Source organism: Oenanthe melanoleuca, chromosome 3, assembly GCF_029582105.1.
Source record: "Oenanthe melanoleuca isolate GR-GAL-2019-014 chromosome 3, OMel1.0, whole genome shotgun sequence".
In the NCBI taxonomy this organism is placed as follows: Eukaryota; Metazoa; Chordata; class Aves; order Passeriformes; family Muscicapidae; genus Oenanthe; species Oenanthe melanoleuca.
Window position 1 is genome coordinate 68,387,439 of NC_079336.1, and position 24,127 is coordinate 68,411,565.

Here is a 24,127-nt window from a genome sequence, read left to right on the forward strand (position 1 = left end):
GGTTCTTGAAAACTGTGTGGTTATTTATAATCTTTGTAACTTTTAAAACTACTCTGTAGGAACTAATTTATGAATGCCTCCTGATAAAGGGGGTATGTGGAATTTTGGTTGTTTTGTTGTGGGTGTTTGGTTGGGATTTTTGTTTGCTTTTTTGTTGTTGTGTTTTTGGTGGGTTTCTGTTTGGGTTTTTATTTGTTTGTTTGTTTGTCGTTTTGTGTTTTTTGGGGTTTTTTGTTTTTAATCAGAGCTGTTTCTGCTCTGGAGAACGATCTGGGATTTTTTTTTCTTAAGGCTGCCTACGATTACCTGGGTGTGGTCACCATTTTCCTGATGATTTCCTCCCTCAAAAACAGCACCCTTTTTAGGCTTTCCAAAGAGTGATTATGATGCAGAGTCAGCTCTGTTTTTTTCACCCCTTTTTACAGGTATGTGAGGTACAGAATAAGCCACATTCAAACAGGATTTGTACAGTTTAATGGGATCTCCTCATTTTAACATGGCTCCCAATGAATTACGGGCCCTTGAGAGAGGACAGAAGAATGGTAGAGTCTGCAGGTACAAAACTGTAAGAGATATCACACAATATTCCTCCACTTTTGACAGGCTTTGTAATGACTGAATGCTAATCAAGGAAACAGCTGTCTGGCTGTGCTTCTGCCATCACTAGCTTTTGTGACGCCCCCTCATGTGGTTGTCTGTCTTCAGCTAGCTCAGAGTTACCTGGATCTTCAGATGACTCCAGCATTAGTCACCTTTCATGGCACTTGGGTGCCAGTTGTTCTCATTTCTGCTTTAAGGTGATTGTTCTTGGCTTTTTTTTTTTTTTTAGGTTGAAATGCAAGTGTAGCAGCACTGAGCTGATGACAAAGTGTTTTGAAGCTTTTTCCGTGTTCAGTCCTGTATGACTTCTTGTAAGTTCTCTTGAAAGTACCTCTTCCCCATCCCAGCTTTACATTGAACAGGGAAGAAGCCTTTCTTGCAACCATCATCTGTAGACCTGGTTTGGGTTTTGTTTTTTAAATTACCACGTTGTTGAGGACAATATGCAGAGGGATTGTTTTGCATAGTAAAGTCAAACACTGCACCAGGGAAAATGAAGTGTTTCTCTTGGGTGTTTCTCAGAAAAGACATTTGCAGATTTGAGAGCTGACAGCCTTTATCAGATGTAAAACATCTGGCTTTTCTGACCACTTCAGGAATAGAAAGATCACATCTCCATCACACTGGTAAGTATGAGACAGGAAAGTGCAATTTCTTTGCATGCTGAATGCTTTGAAAAAGGAGAGAATGTAAGTGACAAGAGCAAGCTCAAAGTCATGAAACTCCAGGAGTCTGGCATTTGTACCTTGCCTGCAGGCATGCAGATAGCTGCATGCTCTTGCAAATACTTACTAGGAATTTATGAGTACTGAGCAGCAAAGACTTTGAAGAAATTCAAAGAAAGTCTCAGCTGGATTTGGGTATCACCTGCTTTTTTGGAGGGGATCAAAGTGTGGATCTGCGGGTCTCCCATTTTCAGCTTATTTTTCTTTTTTCACATGTAGAGCTTGAACATAAGTAGTTACTGTCTTAGATAAGACAGTATTGAAATCTGTTTGTACAGGAGCTATGTTCACTCTAGAACATCTGCTGCATCAGAGTTGCTTGACCCTGTCTGTTAGGGGTGGATAGCAGCTGATGGAAGCAGGTTTCATGGTCCTCTCTCCTACCAGACACAACCAGTTTCAGAGAATTTGCTCTGTTGACTTTTACTACTGCTTACTGAGTTTCATCAAGCTTTTCCCAGTGGCTTTGAAGTTGAGTGAATATATAGAACATTTATCCCTTTCCTGAAATATGAAAAAAATCCCAACCCAAACTCATAGCTCCCAAGTGAGTTGGCTCTAAAAAAGTGGAAGGGACAGATGAGATGTAACTTGCCAACCTGTTGGGGCTAGGCACAAGTCTGTAGCAGGAGAGGGAGGAAGTAATGAGTTGAATAGAAATGGTATAATAGGATGTGAAGAGACTGGCACATGAGGCCAAGATAAAACATGTTGGGTGGGTATGAGGAATATGGGACATTCCAGTTAAATATATACTATATAAATATATAGGTGTCTGCTTTGGGAGGATCATGAAGTGTGGGGAAAATGAACGCACAATATGTTTGTCTCAGAAAAAACAGTTGATATATCCCATCCATCCTTTTTTTCATGGATGTGTGTTGCAAACAAGCATATTTTTATCTTTGAAGATGAGATGTTCATAACTTTACTTGAACTAGGAGTTGGTTTCCTCGTCCGTATTCCAAAAGTAAGTTGTTGGACTTTTCCCTTATTAAATACACATCTTAGGATTAAACTTCTAATTGCAATAGTTTATGGGGTTTTCTGGAGAACTTACTGTAACTATCTTTGTATATAATGTGGTGATAAATGCTGGAAGAAGTGACTGGCTCATTTAGCCTCTAAGCCCAGTACCATTCTTTCCATATGGCTAGAAGTTTGCAGGGCATGTCTCATATCAGAGTGTGAGGGATGTAAAACAGAGATGGGCTAACCACTTACCAGGATCACACACAGGCAAGCTGTGTAGTACAAGGCACACACTTCAGGGCAGTGTCTGAACTGAAACCCATTATTTCTTTAAAATACTGCTGGAGATGGGAAGTAAAATTCCACCTCTGCATATTCTGAATATCCAGCGCTCCTTGTGGGTTTGTCTGTCTGTGTCAGGGTGGTTTGTCTGGGTGGAACCAGTTCCTCTACTGGGTTTGTTTCAAGGGCTGATGTGGTTCTATTTTATTTTATTGAAAAGCAAAAAGATGAAGCCAGCATAACTGAAGTGTAGAGATTTGTCTCCTACTCACAAATGAAAAGCCTAGTGCCTAATATCATACATTTCTCTAGGTATTTTGCTACCTAGAGAATGCAAGGATCAACCAAAATGCCAAGAAAAAAACCTCAAAACTATCTGAAGGCTAGTCACTTCGGTTGTAAATGTGTCTTGCCTATGTTACTGCATGTAAGCAAGCTCGATAAATCTATTTAAAAAGATTGCATGATAGCAGAAGACATGGTGGCAGCTCTAAGGAACAGAAGCAAACTAGAATTTTGGAGCTGGATTAATGGCTGTTGGAATCTCAAGAATTTTTTTCATGCAGTGAAAGGAGTGAATCAACCAACTACTACAGGAACAAACTGAATGTCACCACCCCTAGATCTGAAAAGGACAGTTTTGGTGAGTGCTGTATCATGAGTTACTGTTTTTATAGGAGCACTTGAGAACATCTTTGGACGTCAAGGAGAATATTTCCTCAGGGAAAATGTGACTGTGGACATTGCTAATGTTTGCCAAAGGGCCGTGGGTAATAACAATCTGTTTTCTGAGATTAGAGTCCAGTTGATGGTGTTCTCGATAGCAAAGAGCAAAGTTTGAGCTGTCACATCAAGCATATTTATTTTCCCTTCACTTCCCCTTACCCAGCCACAACATAATAGTGAGTAATGTGGTGCTGGGCATGTGTTCTGCACAGTCATGTTTTAATGAACAGCAGAAACTGTGCAAAGTTAATTCAATCCTAAATATTTATTGTATCTAGAACTCCTGAAAGGGTGTAGATAGCAATTTCTAAACTGCTTTGACTACTTTTATTTTTTCCCACCTGCACTCTAAGAACACTATAGCTGTTTGGGTTTTGGGGTTTTTTTAAACCCTTTATTCAAAATAACACATTAGGAAATTACTGTATCTAGCTGGGAGTTTCTGTAACTCTGCAACATTATGCAATGAGATGAGGAGGGAGGGCACGTACTGCACGATAAACCCAAGGCTTATACAAATCCAAGAGGGCAGGCAGGGAGCACGGGGCCACCTGTGGCCAGGCTGTGACCGGACACCAGGAGCAGGATGCAGAAATGAGAGAGAACAGGTGTCACAGCCAGGACAAGGCCTCATCCCAAAGCAGAAAAACATTTCTCTGTGTCCCAGAGGTGGCAGAGACACACTGCTCTCTGACAGTGGGAGGATGCTGTATGACACAAAAATCCTCTGGGGCAGGGATGGAGGAGTGGGGAGTGTGGGAAGGGGGTGGTTACACCTGCAGTGCTTACTTACAGTTTCCCCATGTGAGAGTGCCTGGAGAGCAGCTGCTCTGCTTCCACCCTGCCCTTGCCATTTCTGCTCCCACATGTGCGTGGGAGCCCCTCCAGCCCCTTGCTACCCCTGTGCTTTTGCATCCTTCCATGGCTCCCCAAGCACTCTGTCCCACCTGCTGTGGGACACATGAGCTGCAAGCCCTTCTCTCCTGCTGTGTCCCTTGAGTGGGGGTTGGAGTAAATTATAACACACTTGGCTGAGGAAAACAGTGGGGGTGGGTTTTTTTGTGAGATGACAGCTGGTCACGGGTGGTGGTTGCCTTTCTAGGTGGCCAGGTGCTACCCAAGCTGTACAAAAGGCCTTGGGAAGAGTCATCCCCTAGTCATGGCTGGCAGAACAGCCTCTGGCTGGTGCTGCTGACTGTCCTGGGAGGCCAGCTAACCTTGAATTGCTGAAGGTGCTCCTTGTGCTTTGCACAGGTGCTGAGGTTATACATGACACAGCTGAACCATGGCAGTTCATGAGACATACCCTTCACCTGGCACTGCATTTAGAGTCCCTTAACCATGCCACAACCACCCAGCAGCAGCTTCACATCAGGTTTGGGTAGTCTTTCTGTTGAAGAGAGGTAGAGAGGAGGAGGCTGAAAACTATTTCAGGTTTCATGGACCAGACATCTACTTGCCAGTCTCCTAAAAATGGTGTTACTTCAACACAAACTCACATCCACATGTGAAAACGTGCTGAGGGCTGGGTTCAACCCGACCTTAACAACTCAGCTGGGTGAGGATGCTTGCCCAACAGCAGAAGCCTCTCATCCCTCTCCTCTTCCTGATGAAGTTGAGGCAGTATTTCCCTCCATATCTGCTGCATGGACTGACTGCAGCCTCTCTATGGTTCAGTGCCTGCACAGCTGAGGATGCAAGGCATTGGTTTAGGGTGGGAGTGTGCTGCTGCAGAGTTGTCTTGGAGAAGATAACATTTCTGGGATCTGTACAGGGATTAAAAGGGAGATGGCATTAAGGCAACAACTTTTCAGTGTTTTCCTCCAAACTGAGAGCTGCCCATTCCTTCAGGAGATGTTTGTGTCCATAACACCTTGCAAACAGCTCCAAAGCCATGGGATTGCTTATCACTTGGGATGTGTGTCTGCTTCAGCAACATTACATTTCATGGCCCAAGCCTAAGCCCAAATGTCAGCAGTGAGTTGTTTTTACTCTGCCATATTGCCTGGGAAATGATGCCTGATAGCTTGGATAGACTTAGGGTTTTGCAGTGCATGAAATACCTCCTATTTCCTCTCCTGGGATGCTTTTCTGGCATTCTAAATCTCTTCTAGGTAGATTCAAAGTTAATGAAGTTTGAGTTTAAATTCATGCTGTCTGCAGGGCTGATAATCCTCCCCTCCACACTGGGACTTGGAGAGGATTCAGCAATTAGGCTTGGCAGGGCAGAGCTTCCTTGTACCTGTCCTTGTGTCGTGGCACCTGCCCAGCTCCTGCCTGGAGTCCCCCAGTCTGATCCATGTGACAGGAGACTTATCCCTCATCCCCATGGCCTGCCTGGTGGCAGTGATGAGAGCTGCCCATGCCAAACCTTGCAGGGAGAGAAAGAAATGGACAGCTGGAGATCAGCTGATGGTCAAAGACTGTGTGAACACCTCTAGGCTGTACCAGGACAAGGGCAAGCACGTGGACCTTAATTGCCTTCAGCTGTAATTTCAGTTTGCCCTGAAGTGCTCCTGGGGTTGTTAGGTGGAAACCCAGGGCTATTTAGGTAGGAAGGGGCTCCTGAAGGTGGTCTGGTCCAGCTGTCATGCCCTTAAACAAGGTCACCCAGATCTGGCTGCCTAAGACCATGTGCAGTTGGGATTTGAGTATCTTCAAGGATGGACACTCCACAATCTCTGCAGGAAACTTGTTCCCATGTTCAGCCACCCTTGCTGAAAGAAAATTGTTTGTCTTCTTTAAATTAAATTTCCTGTGTAGGTACTGCTAATGTAAATCAAAGGAACAAAAGCAGATTTAAGACTGGAGTCTCTTACAGCTGTCCATACTCCATCTGGTACTGGTGCCATCTGGTGCCATCCTCTCTGAAGCCCCTGGGGTGTTGGCTTATCCTCAGGATAACTCTTCCCTTTGGATGTTTCTGTTTGCTATCTGCTGAGCTCTAGCCCACATCTTCCCCACACTTTTTATGCCACAAGTAACAGCTCTCTGAAGAGAAGGTACTTGCAGTAAATACAAAAAACTATGATCCAGAGATGGACATCAGTTAAAGAAAAATAAAATATCACTACTTTTAAATTAAGCCATTGCGAAGCAAATACTTGACTTGTTGGGTTTTGCCTCTTCAAAAATTCTTTGTTACACAGTTTAGGAAATGTCATGTCTAAGATATACTGAGGCAAATTATGTGAATGAAAGGTGATGGATGGAACAGAGACAGGTGAGCTATTGAGGCCAAGCTGCTGTACCTGCTTAGAAATTAAATCTAGTCTTAAAGCAGCCTGGCCTGGCAGAAGCTAAAAGGAAGCAGAAGAATTAAGGCCATGGCCAGGTCCCATTTTAAGCTTTCACACCTGTAGTACACCACTCTTCCCTGGGGCTGTTCCAGCCCTCTGGCTCCCTGGTTTAGCCCAGGCACAGGAGTTTTGTGTTTCATAAAGCCCTAAAACTGTCCTGCATCTCTTCAAGAGCTGTGTTGATGCCAAATGGTGACAGAAAATTAGCTTTGTCACTGAAATGGATGCAAGCAGTGCAATATCTGTAACCCACAGAAGGATGCCTTGGGGTTACTCCTGAGCCCTGAACTAGAAAAACAAGCTGCTATCTCATCTTCCCAGTCTTTCTTGCAGCAAAGAATCACTCACAGAATCCAGTTAGCTGTAAGTTCCTCCCCCTCAACACCACAATTCCTCCTGCTTTAGCTTGTTTGTGGTCCATCAGGGTTGCTGCTGGTCCACGTTCAGCCTGGAGTGCAGTGTAGGTGAAATACAAGCCTGCAGTCCTGCACTCTGCTCTCTCCCTGCCCAGGTTAGAGAGGAAGAAATAAGAATTCCTTACGTGTAAGGAGTGCCACCTAATGGCCTGTTGAAGGATCCCAAATCTACACACGGCCTGGGCTCTTTGCTTTTTCATTCCATACACACAAGTCTATGAAATCACACACACTATTTTCACATATAGTGAAATGAAAGTCTCTTTCATGGCCTGTCTGCCCACAAGCCACACTTCAAAGGTAATTTTTTTGCAGAGTCTTTACATTCATATTTTTTTAAATAGTTTCTTAAATCCCAAGGCTTCAAGACAGCTGTAGTAATCCAGGTGCAAGGAAGAAGTTGGGCACTTCAGTTTGGAGTGTAGAATTGATGAATGCTGGCTATCTGTTAAGGAGCAGCTGCTGGAGACCAGCGGTTTCACTGCTGCCTTCACCACATCAGGCAGCAAACATGACAAACGTGCTCCTAGGGGGATGTAGGCCAGGTGCAACCTCACCAGGTCTCCCAGTCCAACCTTTTAGTGGCCTTTCAATTTAAGGGGACAAGATTCAACAAAAGGCACAGACATGGTGTTCTAGGATGACCAGACCCAGCAGTGGTGAAGCAAACTGCTGTGGTGGCACTTTCTTAACCTTCTCCAGCCAGAGTAGTCTGCATCATCCCCCCATCACCATGGATTGCTCCAAACACTTGGAAGACATGTCCATCTGGCTTTTTCCTCATAAACTTGCTGTTGATTCCTTCTTGCTTTACTTGAAGAGATGCTGTGTGTATGGAAAATACAAGAGAACTGAGGGGCTCCAGAAGGACACAGGAGGAAGAAAACCCTCACAAGCCCTTTAGTCTACTGCACGTCCTCCTGCTGCACCAAGGGAAGTTTGAAGTTTCAATAGCTACTTTGCACCTCAGGAATTATTATTCACTTCTTGTCCAGTTCTGACTAAGCCCTCTCTAGCTCTTCTGGTGACCTTCATTACGCTGACCCAGAGGCAGATAGCACAGCAAATGAGCAATAATTCTGTTTTCTTGGAAAATGTTCCTAGAAAGGGGGCTGAGATACCAGGCTCCTGATTGCACACTCTGAGCAGCAGGGCCTGCTTCCACCTAGACATAAATAGCCTCCTCATCAGCTTATGCACGGGCATTAGGGCTGAACTGGCTGTGAGAATGCACTTCTCCCATGTGACACACATATGCCAGGTGAAAACAAGAGGTTGGACTAAAGGAGAGGTGAACACACACAACTGCTTTTAAAATATGTTCTAAAACAGACTATTTCTATTGCATATCTTCTTGCAAGATATTAACACATTTTAGGAGCCCTGAGAAAAATTCTTCCCACTGCTTCATCATAACCCAAGTATTACGAAAACTTCTGAGATAACATTTCCATAAAGGAAAAAATACTTGCTAATATTCAACCTTCAGGATTTCTTGCATGATAAGCAGTTTCAAGACAACTGAAGAGCAGCAATCTCTTATGATAATAATGAAAGGGCCAATAACCCCCACTTAGGTAGCTTTGACCTCTGGAGCTCCTCTCTGAATTATCCAGAGCAATCCTAGTAGGTCACCACAAAATGAGATAGCTTTTTCCTTTAGTTTGCAGAACCTTCTGTTGACAAAATGCACACACTTGACCCTCCTTCACAGCTGCTTTGCCTCAGCAATCGAGTCTATTAGCTTGTTTCTCACATTTCCATTCAGGCTGCACTTCAGTGAAGCCTGTTTGCTCAGGGCTCACTGACAGCTTGTGTTGTTCCAGGCAGTCTCTAAACTCGCTCAAGGACAAAGACAATGGACAGAGAAGATGAAATTTCTCACCTTTGACCCAAATTGAGCAGCCCATTTTAAAAACATGCTGGTAGCCACTGTTATCCTTGTGGGTAGGACACTGTATTCAAGCACATTTTACACAAACAGCATTTGTAGTAACATACCCAAAATGAAGGTGGCCATGACCCATTAATAACAGCCTGCAATAAATAGCAACTGCAAAGCCTTCCTCTCTGGATAAGAGATCCTGGTATTACAATACTTCCTTGTAAAAACACATATGACAGAGGTGCTATTTTTCCATAGCTAATCCAGAATTGCTCAATTGTTTGGACAATTATCTATTTTAGGATGTGTGTATATGAGGGACAGACTTGCCTACAGTTGAAGTTCCCACCTCCCTCAACTATTCAATAAATTCTTCATTTGTTTCCTGTTTGTCATTCAAATTAACAATTCAGAAGTAAAAGAAGACACTAGGAAAAAATTCCCACATTCAATAATACCCACAATCCTTCTCCTTTACTCCCCCATCTGTCACAGTAGGAAAGACAAATGAAGAAACTGCAGAGAGCAATTTTAATGGGAAGATCTCTCTAAAATGCTTCATTATGTGAGAGATGCTTTGTGGTGCAACTCTCATCCTCACCTTAAAAAACATAAGATAATACAAGTATTTCTTGGTAGTCCTGTCCTTGAAAATGTCAAGTATCGCTGGAAACACTGACAGATGCTGCAGCTTTAAGAAGGAAGTATGGAAATTTAACATGGCAAAGCAAGTTTTACTATTTGTAAACTTTTTCACTGAAGTGCAACATTAGTGAAACTGTTTTAAAAGCAGGATAGAGAAAGCAGCAGTTGATGAAATCTGTATCCACCAGGACCTGTTTTTACAGGGAAGTTTAAGAAGGAAAATGTTAATACAGAAAGGCTCTAATAAACAAGATTGTTATCAAATATGTAGGTGAACCCACTGGTAAATGACACAAAATGGCCAGGTTTAGTGGAAATTTAAACTTCAGTAACAATTTATTCAAAGTATGCAAGAACAAAGTAATTTACATTAAACTTCTGTAGTGTCAATATTTTTTAAAATATGAAGCATTTAAAATGAGTTAAGAGAGCAGCAGTAATATTGTAAACATGTACAAACCAGGCTGATACAGCCATTTAAAATCACAGTAACAAGATATAAACCAATTTTGTTTAAAAGCTATTTATATAAAACTATTTTTATTTTTAAGCAAACATACTTACAATCAGTTTTACTGGTTGTAAGGAATAAAACTGCTTAATGTTTAACCCGTTAAATACCTTAGTGCAGCAAGAGAATGTTTCAGGAAGTTCACATGGGCAACACACATGTGCCTGGTACTCAACTTTTCATGGCACAATGGTTTTAGTACTCAACTGACTGGCCTGCTAACCACAAACCTGGCTGGCTTCCAGAAGAAGCAAAATAAAGACTGTCAGGTAATGTCACTTTAATCCTAATTTGTCCTGTACAGCACTGGAAGTTTAACTGGGAAATCATGAAAGCTTTTATGACATGTCCAGGAACAGTCTTCACCAGTATTGCTAGCAGCATTCCACACAATTTTTACTTACTAGCATGAGGATACGGAGGTCAGTTACATTTTAAATTCCATTTCAGACCAGGCACATGAGGCATAACCACAGCTGAGCAAACCCTGAGGAAATTACCTTTCAAACAATGCTTCCAGCCCTGGCTTATCTTTTTAAGAAGCTTTCTGCTGTTTTATGTAAGACAAGAATCAAGATGTTCATTTATTTTAGATTCCAACACATCAGTCCCACAGACAGGACAACTGACTCTTCTATCCTGCCTCACAGGATTGCTAGGACCTGCAGAGGACTCTGTAAATTCAGCTCTGCTTTTTGTAGTTGCAGTGACATCAGTATCCCCCTTTTGGATGAAATAGTTTTCAAAGGCAGTTTTGTCTTCCTTTTTTGGCCATCGCTGCAGTGCATTAACACCTTCTAAGCTTTTTTTCTCAGATGCACCCTGAGCTCTTGGGGTCTGCTCCAAACAAATTCGTTTTGGTGACCAGTTAGAAGATGGCATAGCCCTCTTGCCAAATGGTGAGCCTTGGCTTGATGTTTCTTCAGCAACACAAGCCATCCTAGCAGGCAACCCACAGTTGTTCTCACCATCTTCTGTACTAGCAGCAGAGGGTTTGGGAAACTCACGCTTCAAAGCTAAGGTGCTCTTCTCACTGGCACCTTTGGCATGAAGCAGAAAGGTGCCACTGTGGGGGAATTTTTCCAGTTTTGTCTCGTTTTTAGGGGTTGGTCTTGCCCTTACTGCTGAAAGATGCAGTGAGCCATGTGCTTCACTGTTTCCAGTGGAACTGCTGGCATTTGTGTTTTTCTCTGAAAGTACACCATCTCCTCCTCCAAGCCGATATCCCATCCCACTAAAAGGAGTCAGGTCTTGCATACCATGCATTTGTGTCATGCCTGCAGAAACAGATTAAAAACTAAGTTAATAATTTTTTCATTAAAAAATCATGGGCTATTTGAGGTGCTTCACACAAAAAATATGCTGCTTGAAAATAATGAATGAAACTAAACTTTTTTTAGGTAACTCAGCTGAGGAGCAGCCTAGAAGTGCACAAACAAACAGGCCCTGTTCTTTTGCTGTGTAACAGCAACATCTAAACCAAGCTTATGTACTGTTTGGTCCATATTTGTTCAAGAAAATGTCTGGACAAAAATCAGTTTGGAAAAGAAAAAAAAAATTAATCATAAAATACCTTTGTTAGCTGACTTGAGATGTGGAGGTTTTGCAGTCTGGGTTTTTTGCTTGGACTTCTCAGAGAATTTCTCTGGCTCCTTCACTTTTGTGAACGTGCCCCCACACGTCCTTTGATGTTCATCCCACCAGAAGTCATGTGCAGAGGGTGCTCTGTTCATTGAGCGCTTCACGTATCCAAAGTAAGGGGCTCTGCTCTGGCAGGGGCCATTGCATCGCCACCAGTGCTGGCGGTACAAATTAATCTCATCATGAAAATTGTGATAGATCTACGTTAAACAAAAACAAACAAAAAACCCCATCATTCAGGAAGTTACACATTTTATATCACTAGCTCTATGATATTTTTTTTAAAATCTATTTCCATTCAATTCTTTCCACTACTGCTGTGATTTTTGTCTTAGCAGTTAAAAGAGCTGGACCTGAGTAAAATTTGCTCAACACTTAGCTACCATTAAAACAAAGATTCAAAAAAAGAGATAGGATGTGTAAGAATATGTCCTGGTTATCTTGTTTGAAATGCAATAAATCACTTTGGAAATCTACCTACAATTTCACCTAGAAGATGAACTGTTTAGAATGCATTGCAAACAATACCAGTATTGTATCATCCTTTCAGTTATTAACCTAACTGATCTTATTAGACATACTATTTTTAAACACTGACATAAATATCATTACCCTCCATTGACATAAATCCTGACTGCTCTTCACATTGAACACTTCTGTCTCTGCTACCATTAAGCTGTTTCTAGTTCACCACAAAAGCTTAAAAAAAAATTCTTACAGAGAACATACCTGAAAATTCTATGACTAACAACTCACCACATCTTCCTCAACCAACCACTATGGAAAAATAACTACAGAACTGGAACACACTGGGATGCAAATTTGTATTGGTACCAACTGTGGAGTGTCTAACAAGAACGTTATGTGTTCTGCACCAATCAATAAAACACCCAATGAGGAAGAAAGCTCTGAAATCAGGAGAAGAGGATTATTCTTACTGTGACATTGGCTCCAGTCAAGAGATTAATGCGACGCATGTGCTTGCAGAACTCCGGTCCGTGAGACTCACGATCTTTGTAGTTATGAGTAACAAAGAGCAGGGCATGGATCATTTCGTGCAACAGTGTCTGAAATGATGCAACCATTGGGTATTCAGTGAAAAGCATTGCATTTTCAGTTTGATGATTAAGCTGCAAGTACTTTACTCTTCTACACTGGTCGTGGTACTGATCTTGTCTTTGATTATTCACATATTCAGTCTGGGTCACAAAAACATAATACTTTGATCTATCAAACCAAATTGCCCCTATTCCCACATGCTGCAGAATATCATTACAATAAGCAGCATTCCAAAAAGGAGAAATAATCCTCAAACCTAAATCACATCTTTAAAGACATCACCCTCTGCACAACCTCAAAAAAGAGCCACTTTTGAGCAAGGTGAAACTCCACAGCATTTCTGTTCTTAGGGAAATCTGAATGTTCAGCCAGCTCAGAGCAGCAGCTCCTTACTTTCTGCTGCTGGCCCTTTCAAAACTACAGTCCATGTTTGGTTTGAATATTAAAGGATAATTTAGGAGTTAAAAACTTGGGGTGTTTTTTTTCTCTATATAAAGTCAATGAAATAAACAACTGACCTTAGACTTCTACTTGCAGTTACCCACTTAGAAGCATAAAACTAAAGACTGCTGTGGTACTGCAACCCAAGCTACACAAACGTAACAGTAAAGCCACCACTATTTTATGATCTATAAGTTACTGCATAAAGGAATCCCACTAGGAAATCGAGAATCTTTGCATGAAGCAGAGGGAGAGGGGGTGGGCACAATACACTTTCTGTGCAGATTCATAAGCCATGTTCAAATACCTCCACAAGATCCTTCCTTGGCCGTAGCTTTAGAAGCGGCTCGCTGAGACGAATGGAACACAGCCCACTTCTTTCGTGATATGAACAGATACCAGCAGAGCTGAAAGGAAAAGCAGAAAGAAAATACGAAAATCTATTTGTTTCTGTAGCACATAAAGGAAACAGACAAGTTAAAATGTCATCCCCTGTAAACACATGCTAGGTCACTCAGAAAATGTAATAAAATCAGTTTGAGTAGTTACTTGAAAAACTCTGCATCATTCAGTAAAGAAAAAAAATCCACGAGTTCCTTAGAGTAGAAAAACCTGTTCTGAAGGCAGAAGAATGTTTCCTTTAGAACTTGTAATGGACTGAAATACACTGCATGGAGGCCAGAGATTCATGGCAGCAAACCCTGACTTAATTGCCGGTTGTTTCAATTTCACTCCCCACCCTTCATCAACTTTTGACTCATACCGAACCTACATACACCATCACTTCCGTGCACTAATCCAGCAAACACCACTTTTTTTGTCTGTGTTAGCCCTACCGCGTTAGTCCTCTATCAGTGCAATAGCCAGCTATTTCCAAATGTCTAAAGAATACCGCAACCAGCAGAGGATATGTGTCGGGACTCCAGCCGCCAGCAACTGCACCTGCTGCAGAACTGCAGACTGCACCTCAAAGAATCCTGGGTTCGCTTAACCTCAGATTCCTTCTCTATTTCCCTTCCTAGTCTATCCTAAATTTTTCTATTCGTGTTTACCTTTCTGGCGTGCAGCAAAACGATCATAATGCGAACCAGAGCAGCAACAGGACTGCGTTCCGCGGGCCGTTCCCGGCGGGCAGCTCCCGAGACAAGGATCGGCCTCCCGCCGCCTTCCCGGCGCGGGACCGCCCCGCACCCCCTCTGCCGGGACAGGCAGCGCCGGGAGCTCGGGCCCACACCCCCCGTGCCGCACCTGGTCATGCGGGGGCTCCAGGACACCGTGACAGCCTCCAGCTTGCCCCAGAAGAGCGTCTGGTTGAACTGCACGAACAGGGCGTGCACGTCGGGGCTGGGGTCCAGCAGCTCCCACGCCTCGTCCACCACCGACAGCGAGCGGGGGGACGGGCGGTGCGGAGAGACATCGGGGCGCTTTGCTGCCGCCGCCGCCGCCTTGTCCTGCTCTTCCCACTCGTGCTGCAGCCTGAGGGCCAACAGGAAATCTTGGTCCTCCATCCCGAGCGCAGCTGCCGCCGCCGGCAGAGCCGCCGCGATCCGCAGCCGCCGCGGCGCACGCGCAGCACCGACCCGCGGGCTGCCGTGGCTGCGCCGCCGCGTCCTTCCGGCTGCGCGCCCCCTCCGCCCCTTCCTTCCCTTCCCTTCCTTCTCTCCAACCCTTCCTTCCCTTCCCTTCCCTCCGCCCCTTCCCTTCCCGCCCGCCCGGCGCGGTCCCGGCGCGTCACCGCGGGCAGCCGCTCCTGCGGCGGGGCTGCGGGGCGCAGGCGCGGTGTCCCGGCGGCGGCGGGGCGGACATGGCGCTGTCGCTGGGCGAGGGCGGCGGCGGGAGCCGGCTGCGGCGGCAGCTGGAGTCGGGCGGCTTCGCGGCGGGGGAGTACGTGAAGCAGCTGTCGCAGCAGTCGGACGGGGACCGGGACCTGCAGGAGCACCGGCAGCGCATCCAGGCGCTGAGCGAGGAGACGGCGCAGAGCCTGAAGCGGAACGTCTACCAAAACTACCGGCAGTTCATCGAGACGGCGCGGGAGATCAGCTACCTGGAGAGCGAGATGTACCAGCTCAGCCACATCCTCACCGAGCAGAAGGGCATCATGGAGGCCGTCACCCAGGCCCTGCTCCTCCAGGCCGACCGCGACGACCCCGCGCTGGGCGCCCGCCGCGCCGCCGCCGCCGACCCCTTCCTGCCGCTGTCGGCCAAGGAGGCGGCGGCCAGCGAGGAGGGCCGGCAGCGCACCCTCACCACCCTCCTGGAGAAGGTGGAGGGCTGCCGCGACCTGCTGCCCGAGAGCCCCGGCAAGTACCTGGTGTACAACGGCGACCTGGTGGAGTACGACGCGGACCACATGGCGCAGATCCAGCGGGTGCACGCCTTCCTCATGAACGACTGCCTGCTCGTGGCCACCGCGCTGCCCAACCGCCGCGGCGCCTACCGCTACGACGCGCTGTACCCCCTGGACGGGCTGGCCGTGGTCAACGTCAAGGACAACCCGCCTATGAAGGACATGTTCAAGCTGCTCATGTTCCCCGAGAGCCGCATCTTCCAGGCCGAGAACGCCAAGATCAAGAAGGAGTGGCTGGAGGTGCTGGAGGAGACCAAGCGCAACCGCGCCCTGAGCGAGAAGCGGCGCCTGGAGCAGGAGGCGCTGCCCCGGCCCGCCCCGACGCCCCCCGAATCCACCAACCCCTTCGACGAGGAGGAGGACGAGGAGGAGGAGGACGAGCCCTCCGCTGAGGAGGAGGTTGTTGACCTCTCGCTTGAGTGGATCCAGGAGCTGCCCGAGGACCTGGACGTGTGCATTGCCCAGCGGGACTTCGAGGGGGCGGTGGACCTGCTGGATAAGCTGAACGAGTACCTGGCGGACAAGCCCGTGAGCCAGCCCGTCAAGGAGCTGCGGGCCAAGGTGGACGAGCGCGTCCGGCAGCTGACGGACGTGCTGGTGTTCGAGCTGTCCCCGGACCGCTCTCTGCGCGGAGGCCCGCGGGCCACCCGCCGCGCCGTGTCGCAGCTCATCCGCCTGGGCCAGTCCACCAAGGCCTGCGAGCTGTTCCTCAAGAACCGCGCGGCCGCCGTGCACACGGCCATCCGCCAGCTGCGCATCGAGGGCGCCACGCTGCTCTACATCCACAAGCTGTGCCACGTCTTCTTCACCAGCCTGCTGGAGACCGCCCGCGAGTTCGAGACGGACTTCGCCGGCAACAACGGCTGCTACTCGGCCTTCGTGGTGTGGGCCCGCTCCTCCATGAGGATGTTTGTGGATGCCTTCAGCAAGCAAGTATTTGACAGCAAAGAGAGTTTGTCGACTGCGGCAGAGTGTGTCAAGGTAAGACAGTCCAAAGAGGGGGGTGGTGGAGCGCAATAGCTGAAACAAAGGCTTCAGAGCTTTAAATTCTCTTTTCTAACTCTAGTTGTTGACTCTTGTGTGGGTCTCCAGAGAGGTTTCCTGCGTTGAAATTCATTCGAGGTTTTTTTTTGTTTTTTCAGTTTAACAGAGGAAGGCCCTAAGGTTATAATACATGTCAAGAAAAATCTTGCCTTTATCAGAAATGCAAAATGTGTTGATTCTTAATTTGTCTTTAACTAGTAGAAAGTCCTAAAATTTACATCAGCTATGCCTGAATTATTAGTACTTCAGAACTTTCTCTTTGTTTTCCAAGGCTGTCCTTGGCTACATTTTCATACTTTTTTTTTTTGCCAGACTAACTTTTTCAGGTTATGCTTTCTTTCAGCTACTAATTGGGAGGGGGAAAAAAAAGCTTGTGTGTGAGTGGGTTATAGTATCATTGTCCTGAGTATTTCTGACAGCCAGGGTGTATCTTTTAGTTATTAGTTTCTCATTAATGAGATTCTTAAAGCATGAGAAATAAGCATGAGTAACACTTCCCAGTTTTCTGAGATAAATTTGATAAATGTGTAAGATGTAAAGGGAGCCTGCACAGTAACAACATCCTTTGCTTTTCTTTGTTATCCCAGGTGGCTAAAGAGCACTGCAAGCAGCTGAGCGAGATTGGGCTGGATCTCACCTTCATCATTCACGCCCTCCTGGTAAAGGATATCAAAGGTGCTTTACAGAGCTACAAGGATATCATCATCGAGGCCACCAAGCACCGCAACTCCGAGGAGATGTGGAGAAGGATGAACCTGATGACTCCAGAGGCACTGGGGAAGCTCAGGGAGGAGATGAGGAGCTGTGGGGTGGGCAATTTTGACCAATACACGGGTGATGACTGCTGGGTGAACCTCAGTTACACTGTAGTAGCTTTCACTAAGCAGACTATGGCCTTCTTGGAGGAAGCATTAAAGCTTTACTTTCCAGAGCTGCATATGGTTCTTCTGGAGAGCCTGGTGGAAATCATCCTGGTGGCTGTCCAGCACGTCGATTACAGTTTACGGTGTGAACAGGACCCTGAGAAAAAAGCATTCATCAGGCAAAACGCCTCTTTCCTGTATGAAACTGTCCTTCCTGTTGTGGAAAAAAGGTTTGAGGAAGGAGTTGGAAAGCCAGCCAAGCAGCTACAGGATCTGAGAAATGCCTCGAGATTGATGCGTGTAAATCCGGAAAGTACCACCTCCGTGGTGTGAAGTGGACCTAACTGTTCTGGGAACATGGTGGCAGCACTTACTGAAGATGTTGGACATTGAACAGATGAACTAAACAGGGGTTTTTTGAGTCCCTGAAAGATGCAGAACTCTTATCTGCTGCATTCCAGAAGCTGGAGACTTTGAATCAATGCCTACAAGCATGCAATGCTTTACTTGGTGGATGGGGTGTAGGGGAGTGAGAAGGTGGAGGTCACATGTCCTTGGACAGCATATCCTCTACAAAGGACTTGTGTTGTATTTGTGACGTGGGAAATAACTGTAATACACAAATTTTGGCCAATTATTTGTGAAAGTCTTGCATACATACACAGCAGATGGCAGGAAAAGATCAATTCTCATCATGTCACTGTAGCAATTCTTTTTTGAGGCGGTGTTCTGGTAGGAGGGGAAGTGCTGAAGCATTCCCAGGGTGTGGTATTTAGTAAGGCACATCCACCATCCACATGTGACTCAGCACTGCAGGTGAATAACATGGGTTTGAACAATGTGGTTTTTGTGGTAGAAATGCAGACTTTTCTTTAACATTGAGATTATCATCATTCATTTTGGAGGCAGGTTGAAATAAAATGTTTTTAGTATAGGTTCTGGTGTTTGGGTGAAGGGGCTTCTTCTGTTTAATAAGCTGGCCTGTCAGCCTAAGTTATAGCTGTCTGAAAACAAGCCTGCTGTCAGAACCATTTGTTCCCTTCAAGAGAAAAAATAAATTGCTTCCCTTCCTCGTCGTGTTCCTCTTCCATGTTTTCTCATGGATCTAATTGGGATCATGTTCATTTAGTGAAGTGTACACTGTTGCTTGAGCTGCTGTCACAAATGCGTTATGGGCTGTTGTCTCATGGTTGGCACCATAGTGAAGGGGCATAAATGGTCTTGAGACATGCAGGGCAGGGAGAGGGATGGAAGGGACTGTTTCATTTGGAAGAAATTGAATGCTAGTTTTGCTGTACAGAGGCAGCACCTGGTGAAGAGACTGTGAGGCTTTTTGTAAGAGATGTGAACTTTGAAATATACACTATCCCCTGCAACAACTAGTGTAATTTCTGTAATGCAGCAATAAGCAAGAACAACTACCTTTTTTGCAGAAATCACAAGGATTTGGTTGGCAGTTTTAATGTTGTTGGGGAAAGTTTATACAAATCCTCTTATGTTTGGATTGAGTGATGTTGGCTGTCTCATGCAGTATGTGTCTGTGAAAATAAAATAAGCCAAGTCTTGTGTCAAGGCTGGCTTTGGAAAGCTGTCAGCTTCAACTTCTAAGCTGTGCAAACTTCTTCCACTTCTGTGCAAACTTTCTTAGTTGTGAGAAGACCATGTTACAGCTAAGGAACCTTGTATTAGTCCCTCAAAAAGTGTCCTTCACTGGAATAACTAAATCTCCTATTCCTTTAATGATTCCAAATTAAAGCTTTTGCAGTTCGTATCATGGTAATTAATGCCATGGCTGTCTGAACAAACAAAAGGTATCACTAGTAAAACCTTTTGCATAACTATTATATGGAAGCTTCTTAATTTCTTCCTATTTTTATAGTGCTAGTTCAATGCAGTTTTCACTTCAGTGGCTGGGTTTTGTTTTCTTGCTCTTTGGATGCCTTTTGAATTGTCAGATTTTGCAAAACATTCTCTTGTGTCTGCTCACTTGCTTTTAGTATTTGGGCCTTTTGCTAGCAGCTCACAAAAAGATTCATACAAATTGTTTTTAAAGGGCAACTTCTTGCTTCCAGCTTACATTGATTGAAAACCAGTGAAATAGTTCTCCTTTTATTTTAAGCTACAGGGACAGCGAGGGTTAGAACTTGTCGAACATGTTTTGGCAAAGAGAGAGTCCTGTTGGTGTTATTTCAGTAGTGAACTGGTTTTGATATCAGAACCTAGTGAAGTACAGCAAAGTAATATCATCTCTGTCATGTGCTTAAAGTGGGAAAGGTGTCAATATAATCTGAGAAGTACTTTCAAGTGAATTATAAATTAGAGCTCTCTGTGGTGATGGGTATTTTGGAGGAGAGGGAGAAGAGATATCTTTTTTCTGTGAACACAGGTATAATTCTATTTTTTAACAGCAGAAGAAAGAATAAATACAGATGAGCCTTATCTTTGTGTTTGTTAGCAAGAGAAGGGTTAGATCTGGAGCTGTAGACTGATTATTGTGATGCTTGGGGATTTTATGCAAGAAGCTGAATTGTAATTTCCCAGTTCCCAAGCATTAACATGAGGCTGAAAAGGAGGAGAGCCCTATTCATGCTTCTATTGTGAGCTGGTGTAGCACAGTTTACCCTCATCAGAGGATGAAATGTAGAATGTAATTCTACCACATGCTCTGTTATGCTTCTGTCACTGAGCCCTTCATCAATCTATTTATGGCACCTGAGCCTGCTGATTTTTGTCTCTGCTGTCATCCATGGAGCAGTGGGCTTACACTGATGCTGGTATGAATGCATCAGGGAATCAGGCTTTTCATTTGGGTCATCAAACATCGTGTTCTTGTGCCTGTCACGATTCAAACAGGTGTGGATTTGTATAAACTGCTACAAGTGGCTTTGGTATTTTGTAACTTGTGAATCTATTAAAGTGGTGATTAAAGAAAAACAGTAACATAAAGAAAATGGTGTGGAATTAAACTTGACACCCTTTTATGCTAACTTAGTTAACAGGGAAAAATCAGTGTATGCTGAGTCATAGTTTAATAAATTTCAGTTTTGGAATGGCACTTTCCCTTTCCTAACTGTACACTTGTTCAAGTTGGGATTTGCAGTAACTACTGAATGATATGATAGTGATTCTGCTGATTTGAGAAAGAACTAATATTGCGGTTTTTTGAGACAGCTGCATATAAAATCTGGTTTCCTTTAGCTGCTGTGATAAAATTTTGTAAAATTATTTTAATTCAGATAAATTTATGTATTAGAATTTAATGCAGTAACTTTACTGAACAGTGAAGACCATGTACTAAAACTTTTGGATATGCAACACTAGTGGTGTGTTTGTTTTGATCATCAGGAAAAGGATGTTGATTTGAAGTTGGACTTGCAGTGAAATCAGAGAGCTTCAGGTCAGTCCTTGTGAGGGAGAGGTGAGCAGCAGTGAGATGAAAGCCAAGTGATGTCACAGTGAGGTGATGCTGGCAGAAAATGTTTCTGGGCATAGAGGAGAGGCTGTACTCTTGTCTGAGGGGACTGTGTGTGTGATGGATTACCAACACTGGGGCAGTGTAATGCTAAGGGTTTGTTATCTTCCAGGCTTTTTTGTGTCGAGCCCATCCATTCTTACCTTGGGTGCTGAATGTGTAGTAGAGCCTGTCCCCTCACTAGGTGGAGCTTTGTGCACTGAAATCTCAGCAGGCTGCGAGCAGGCACAGGCAGGGAAGTTGTGCTACCCTGCTGTGTGGCTTGGCAGGTTTTGGGTAGCATGCTAGGGAAAGAAGGTGCTGCAGAGAATGACCCAGATGTTAGGTTCAGGTCTTTTTCATTCCTTGGCAGTGGTTGTGTTCTGCATTTTCTAATTCTCATACTGTTTGTTTTTTCAGTTCTTCATGTTTTCCTGAGGTGTTTCTGTACTGTTGTCAGGTGTCCTTCAGAGTATCTCACCTCACTGCTTTTCTTTAAGGTAGATATCAACATGTGACTTGTGCTCTGCCTGAAAAACACTGCTACACTTCAGGCCCCTGCAGAAATGTGAGAAGTTGCTTATCCCAGCTGCAGTTTTATGTCTCATGTAAGATGTTCAGATTAGTGACTTCTCAAAGTCAAGTTTGTTGACTTCTGGTGATTTTACTTCAATGTTGGACTAAATTCTTGTGTAGCTTCATGCTCAGAGCACAGACTTGCACTCCAGCACCATAACACAGAAGTCCCCACCACCTATAACCTATCCTTATTACTTACACTCTCTTTGTATTCCCTTTGCTCCCCAGCTGTTTCTATTTACCTAGGTTACCTTTACTTAAAAATATTAGTAGTTTTGCAGACTCTTCAGTGTATTTTCTCTGATGAAAATAAAATCTTGCATGGGGCTTATCTGTCAAGCAGCTCTGTGACCATAGACATCTTTTTCCTCACAGGTTCAGCAGTTGTGATACACCTTCAATCCCTACAAAGTCTGAGGGGTAGTGGAGAGAGAAACACCTCAAAATAGAAAATAGATTTTTGTCATTTACCTCTTCAGCCTTGGAGATGCTTAGATTGATTATGTTTTCAAGTTACTTTAAAAAGATAAAGCATACAGCTCTTCATTTAATTGCACCAAGACACAAATTCTTCCTCTGTTCTCTCAGAAACTGATCTAAACAAAATCAAAAGTCTCATGAAGGTAAGAGATTTAGCCAAATGCATTCTGATACAAGGTATGTGAATCTAAACACTGCACACTTTGGCAAAATTAAGATCTGGACTTCAGACATTCTCCAGACTGACTGGGATAAGGGAAATCTTTGCCTCAGACTCTTTCAGACTCTTGGACTTTGAGTTCTCTGGGCTTTGAGTCACTCCTACTGTTACTAAAAATCATAATTCACAGACAACAATCTGTGCCAATCAGAGGAATGTGTTTTGCTTTGTTTTGTTCTGTTTTAATTATAGCTTTGCAGCACTGCTGCAGTCTGGGCATTCTTGTTACATTAATTTTTCTAAACCAGTATTCACAATAGGAAGGAGCCCAGCTCCCAGCCCCAGCTCCTGCAGGATGGGATTGTCAGGAGAGTGCTTGAAGCTCTGCAGAGAATCCTTCCTTCCTCAGGATTCAGTGAATTTTTCTCTCAAAATGCAGATCTCTGATAAGCAGCTTCTGCTCTGCTTTATTTCCCCCTCACTAACAATTGGCAGGATTGTTTGTTTTCCCACTCCACAATATAACCTCTCCAGGAGAGGTGCCAGACTCTCTTTGTGGAGGAAGGATGTCAAATTGAATGTTGAGTTACAGTCTGTACATCTGTCCTAGCACAATTCAGGCTATATAACTCCCTGCTTGCTCTTGCCATTGACTAAGCTGGTGGGAAGGAGGGGAATTGGGAGACTTAAAAAGAAAGATCTGTAATCTTTGTCCCTCTAACTTCCACCCAGCATGGTGCTTAAACACACACTGAAGATGCTCCCCCTGAATTTGGGAAGCCCACTCCTATAGTCAGAGGCAATTAGATCCTAAAGTGCTTTCACAAGTGGAGGATCAGTAAATTTCTTTTGAAATTTGCAAAACCAATTGGCAAAGAAGGGATGGGAGAGTAGCACCAGAGCAACAGCACCACGTGAGCAAACAAAATGTGTGTTTCTGGGACATCTCAGCTCTAGTGTGACAAATGGTGGTTCCAAACAAAGCCTGCCCCTTCTTCGGTGGGAGCAGGAGGCTCCATAAATCATCAGAGCTGCAACTTCCCAGGAGGCAGCAAAAACAGTGTTAAAGAAAAGTCACGTCATCTGAGCGGCTGTAATGGGTGACAGCACGTTAGGGTGGAGGAAATGCCCTCGGGAAAAGGGTGACACTTAGGGAAGGGTGCACATCCCAGCTGGATCACCCACTGCTCTGAGCTGTGGCTCCACCTGAGCCCCACACCAGCGCTGGCTGGCATTGTCCCACACCCCGACACACACCTCCCTCCCTCACCTTGCCCGGCTCCAGAACCTCCCGTGGGGAGCATTTTCCTCCTGCTGTTGCACTCCCTGCCGGCAGGATTAACCCACCTTGTTTGCTTGGTGCCGGGAGATGCGTGCAGGGAGCAGAAGGCGCCGGTGCCGCCGGCCGGCAGCTTCACAGCAGACAGCCCCTCTCCTGGTGTGCTCCAATCAGTCACCAGTTTTTGTCATCCACTGAAGTTTATTACCATCTAAATAGCCTTTCAGCCTGAGAGGTCCTGGGGGGTTTCTGCCTCTGCTGCCTCATGCCCTGTGAAATTAATTCCTGGAAGAGCATGTCCTCACAGGAAAATGGTAAGAGCTCAACTAAGCTGGTTTAGAAACTGTTTTAAATCCCCACAGGTTCTTCTGTAGCCCTTTAGTTTGGATTGAGGCACTTTCTAAGTACTCAGCTTGGGGTAAAATATGCTTAGACAGGAAAGTGTTTCTTTCAGCCAAAATCACTGCACTGAATCCTGCTGTCTGGGGCGATGTTTTTGAGTACTGTGAGCAAATTCCATATTTAACTTAGCATGTGTTTCTAGGCCTTGAAGATTTAAGGGCCAGACTGCAAATGCCTTTAATCAGGAAGCAATAAATTGTACAGATTTCCTCCTTGCAGCCAGTGCAGCACTCAACCAGGTAATACTCCCTGTGAGGCAGTGGCTCATGCCTGCACACAACTTTTATTACTGTGTATCTCTGCTAATTAGTGCCTGTTGG

The 24,127-nt window shown here is 44.8% G+C and overlaps 2 protein-coding genes across 2 annotated transcripts; one reads left to right on the forward strand and one right to left on the reverse strand.

The window, feature by feature from the left end:
* Positions 1-9,680: 9,680 nt before the first annotated feature.
* On the reverse strand, positions 9,681-14,842 carry SPRTN (SprT-like N-terminal domain). Its single transcript, XM_056487131.1, has 5 exons — positions 14,451-14,842; positions 13,510-13,609; positions 12,641-12,769; positions 11,635-11,902; positions 9,681-11,338 (listed from the first exon to the last, which is right to left on the reverse strand). The coding sequence occupies exons 1-5, from the start codon at positions 14,708-14,710 to the stop codon at positions 10,617-10,619; spliced, it is 1,479 nt and encodes a 492-aa protein (XP_056343106.1). The 5' UTR covers positions 14,711-14,842; the 3' UTR covers positions 9,681-10,616.
* Positions 14,843-14,958: 116 nt separating this feature from the next.
* Positions 14,959-19,532, forward strand: EXOC8 (exocyst complex component 8). Its single transcript, XM_056487130.1, has 2 exons — positions 14,959-16,530; positions 17,181-19,532. The coding sequence occupies exons 1-2, from the start codon at positions 15,007-15,009 to the stop codon at positions 17,787-17,789; spliced, it is 2,133 nt and encodes a 710-aa protein (XP_056343105.1). The 5' UTR covers positions 14,959-15,006; the 3' UTR covers positions 17,790-19,532.
* The last annotated feature ends 4,595 nt before the right edge of the window (positions 19,533-24,127 follow it).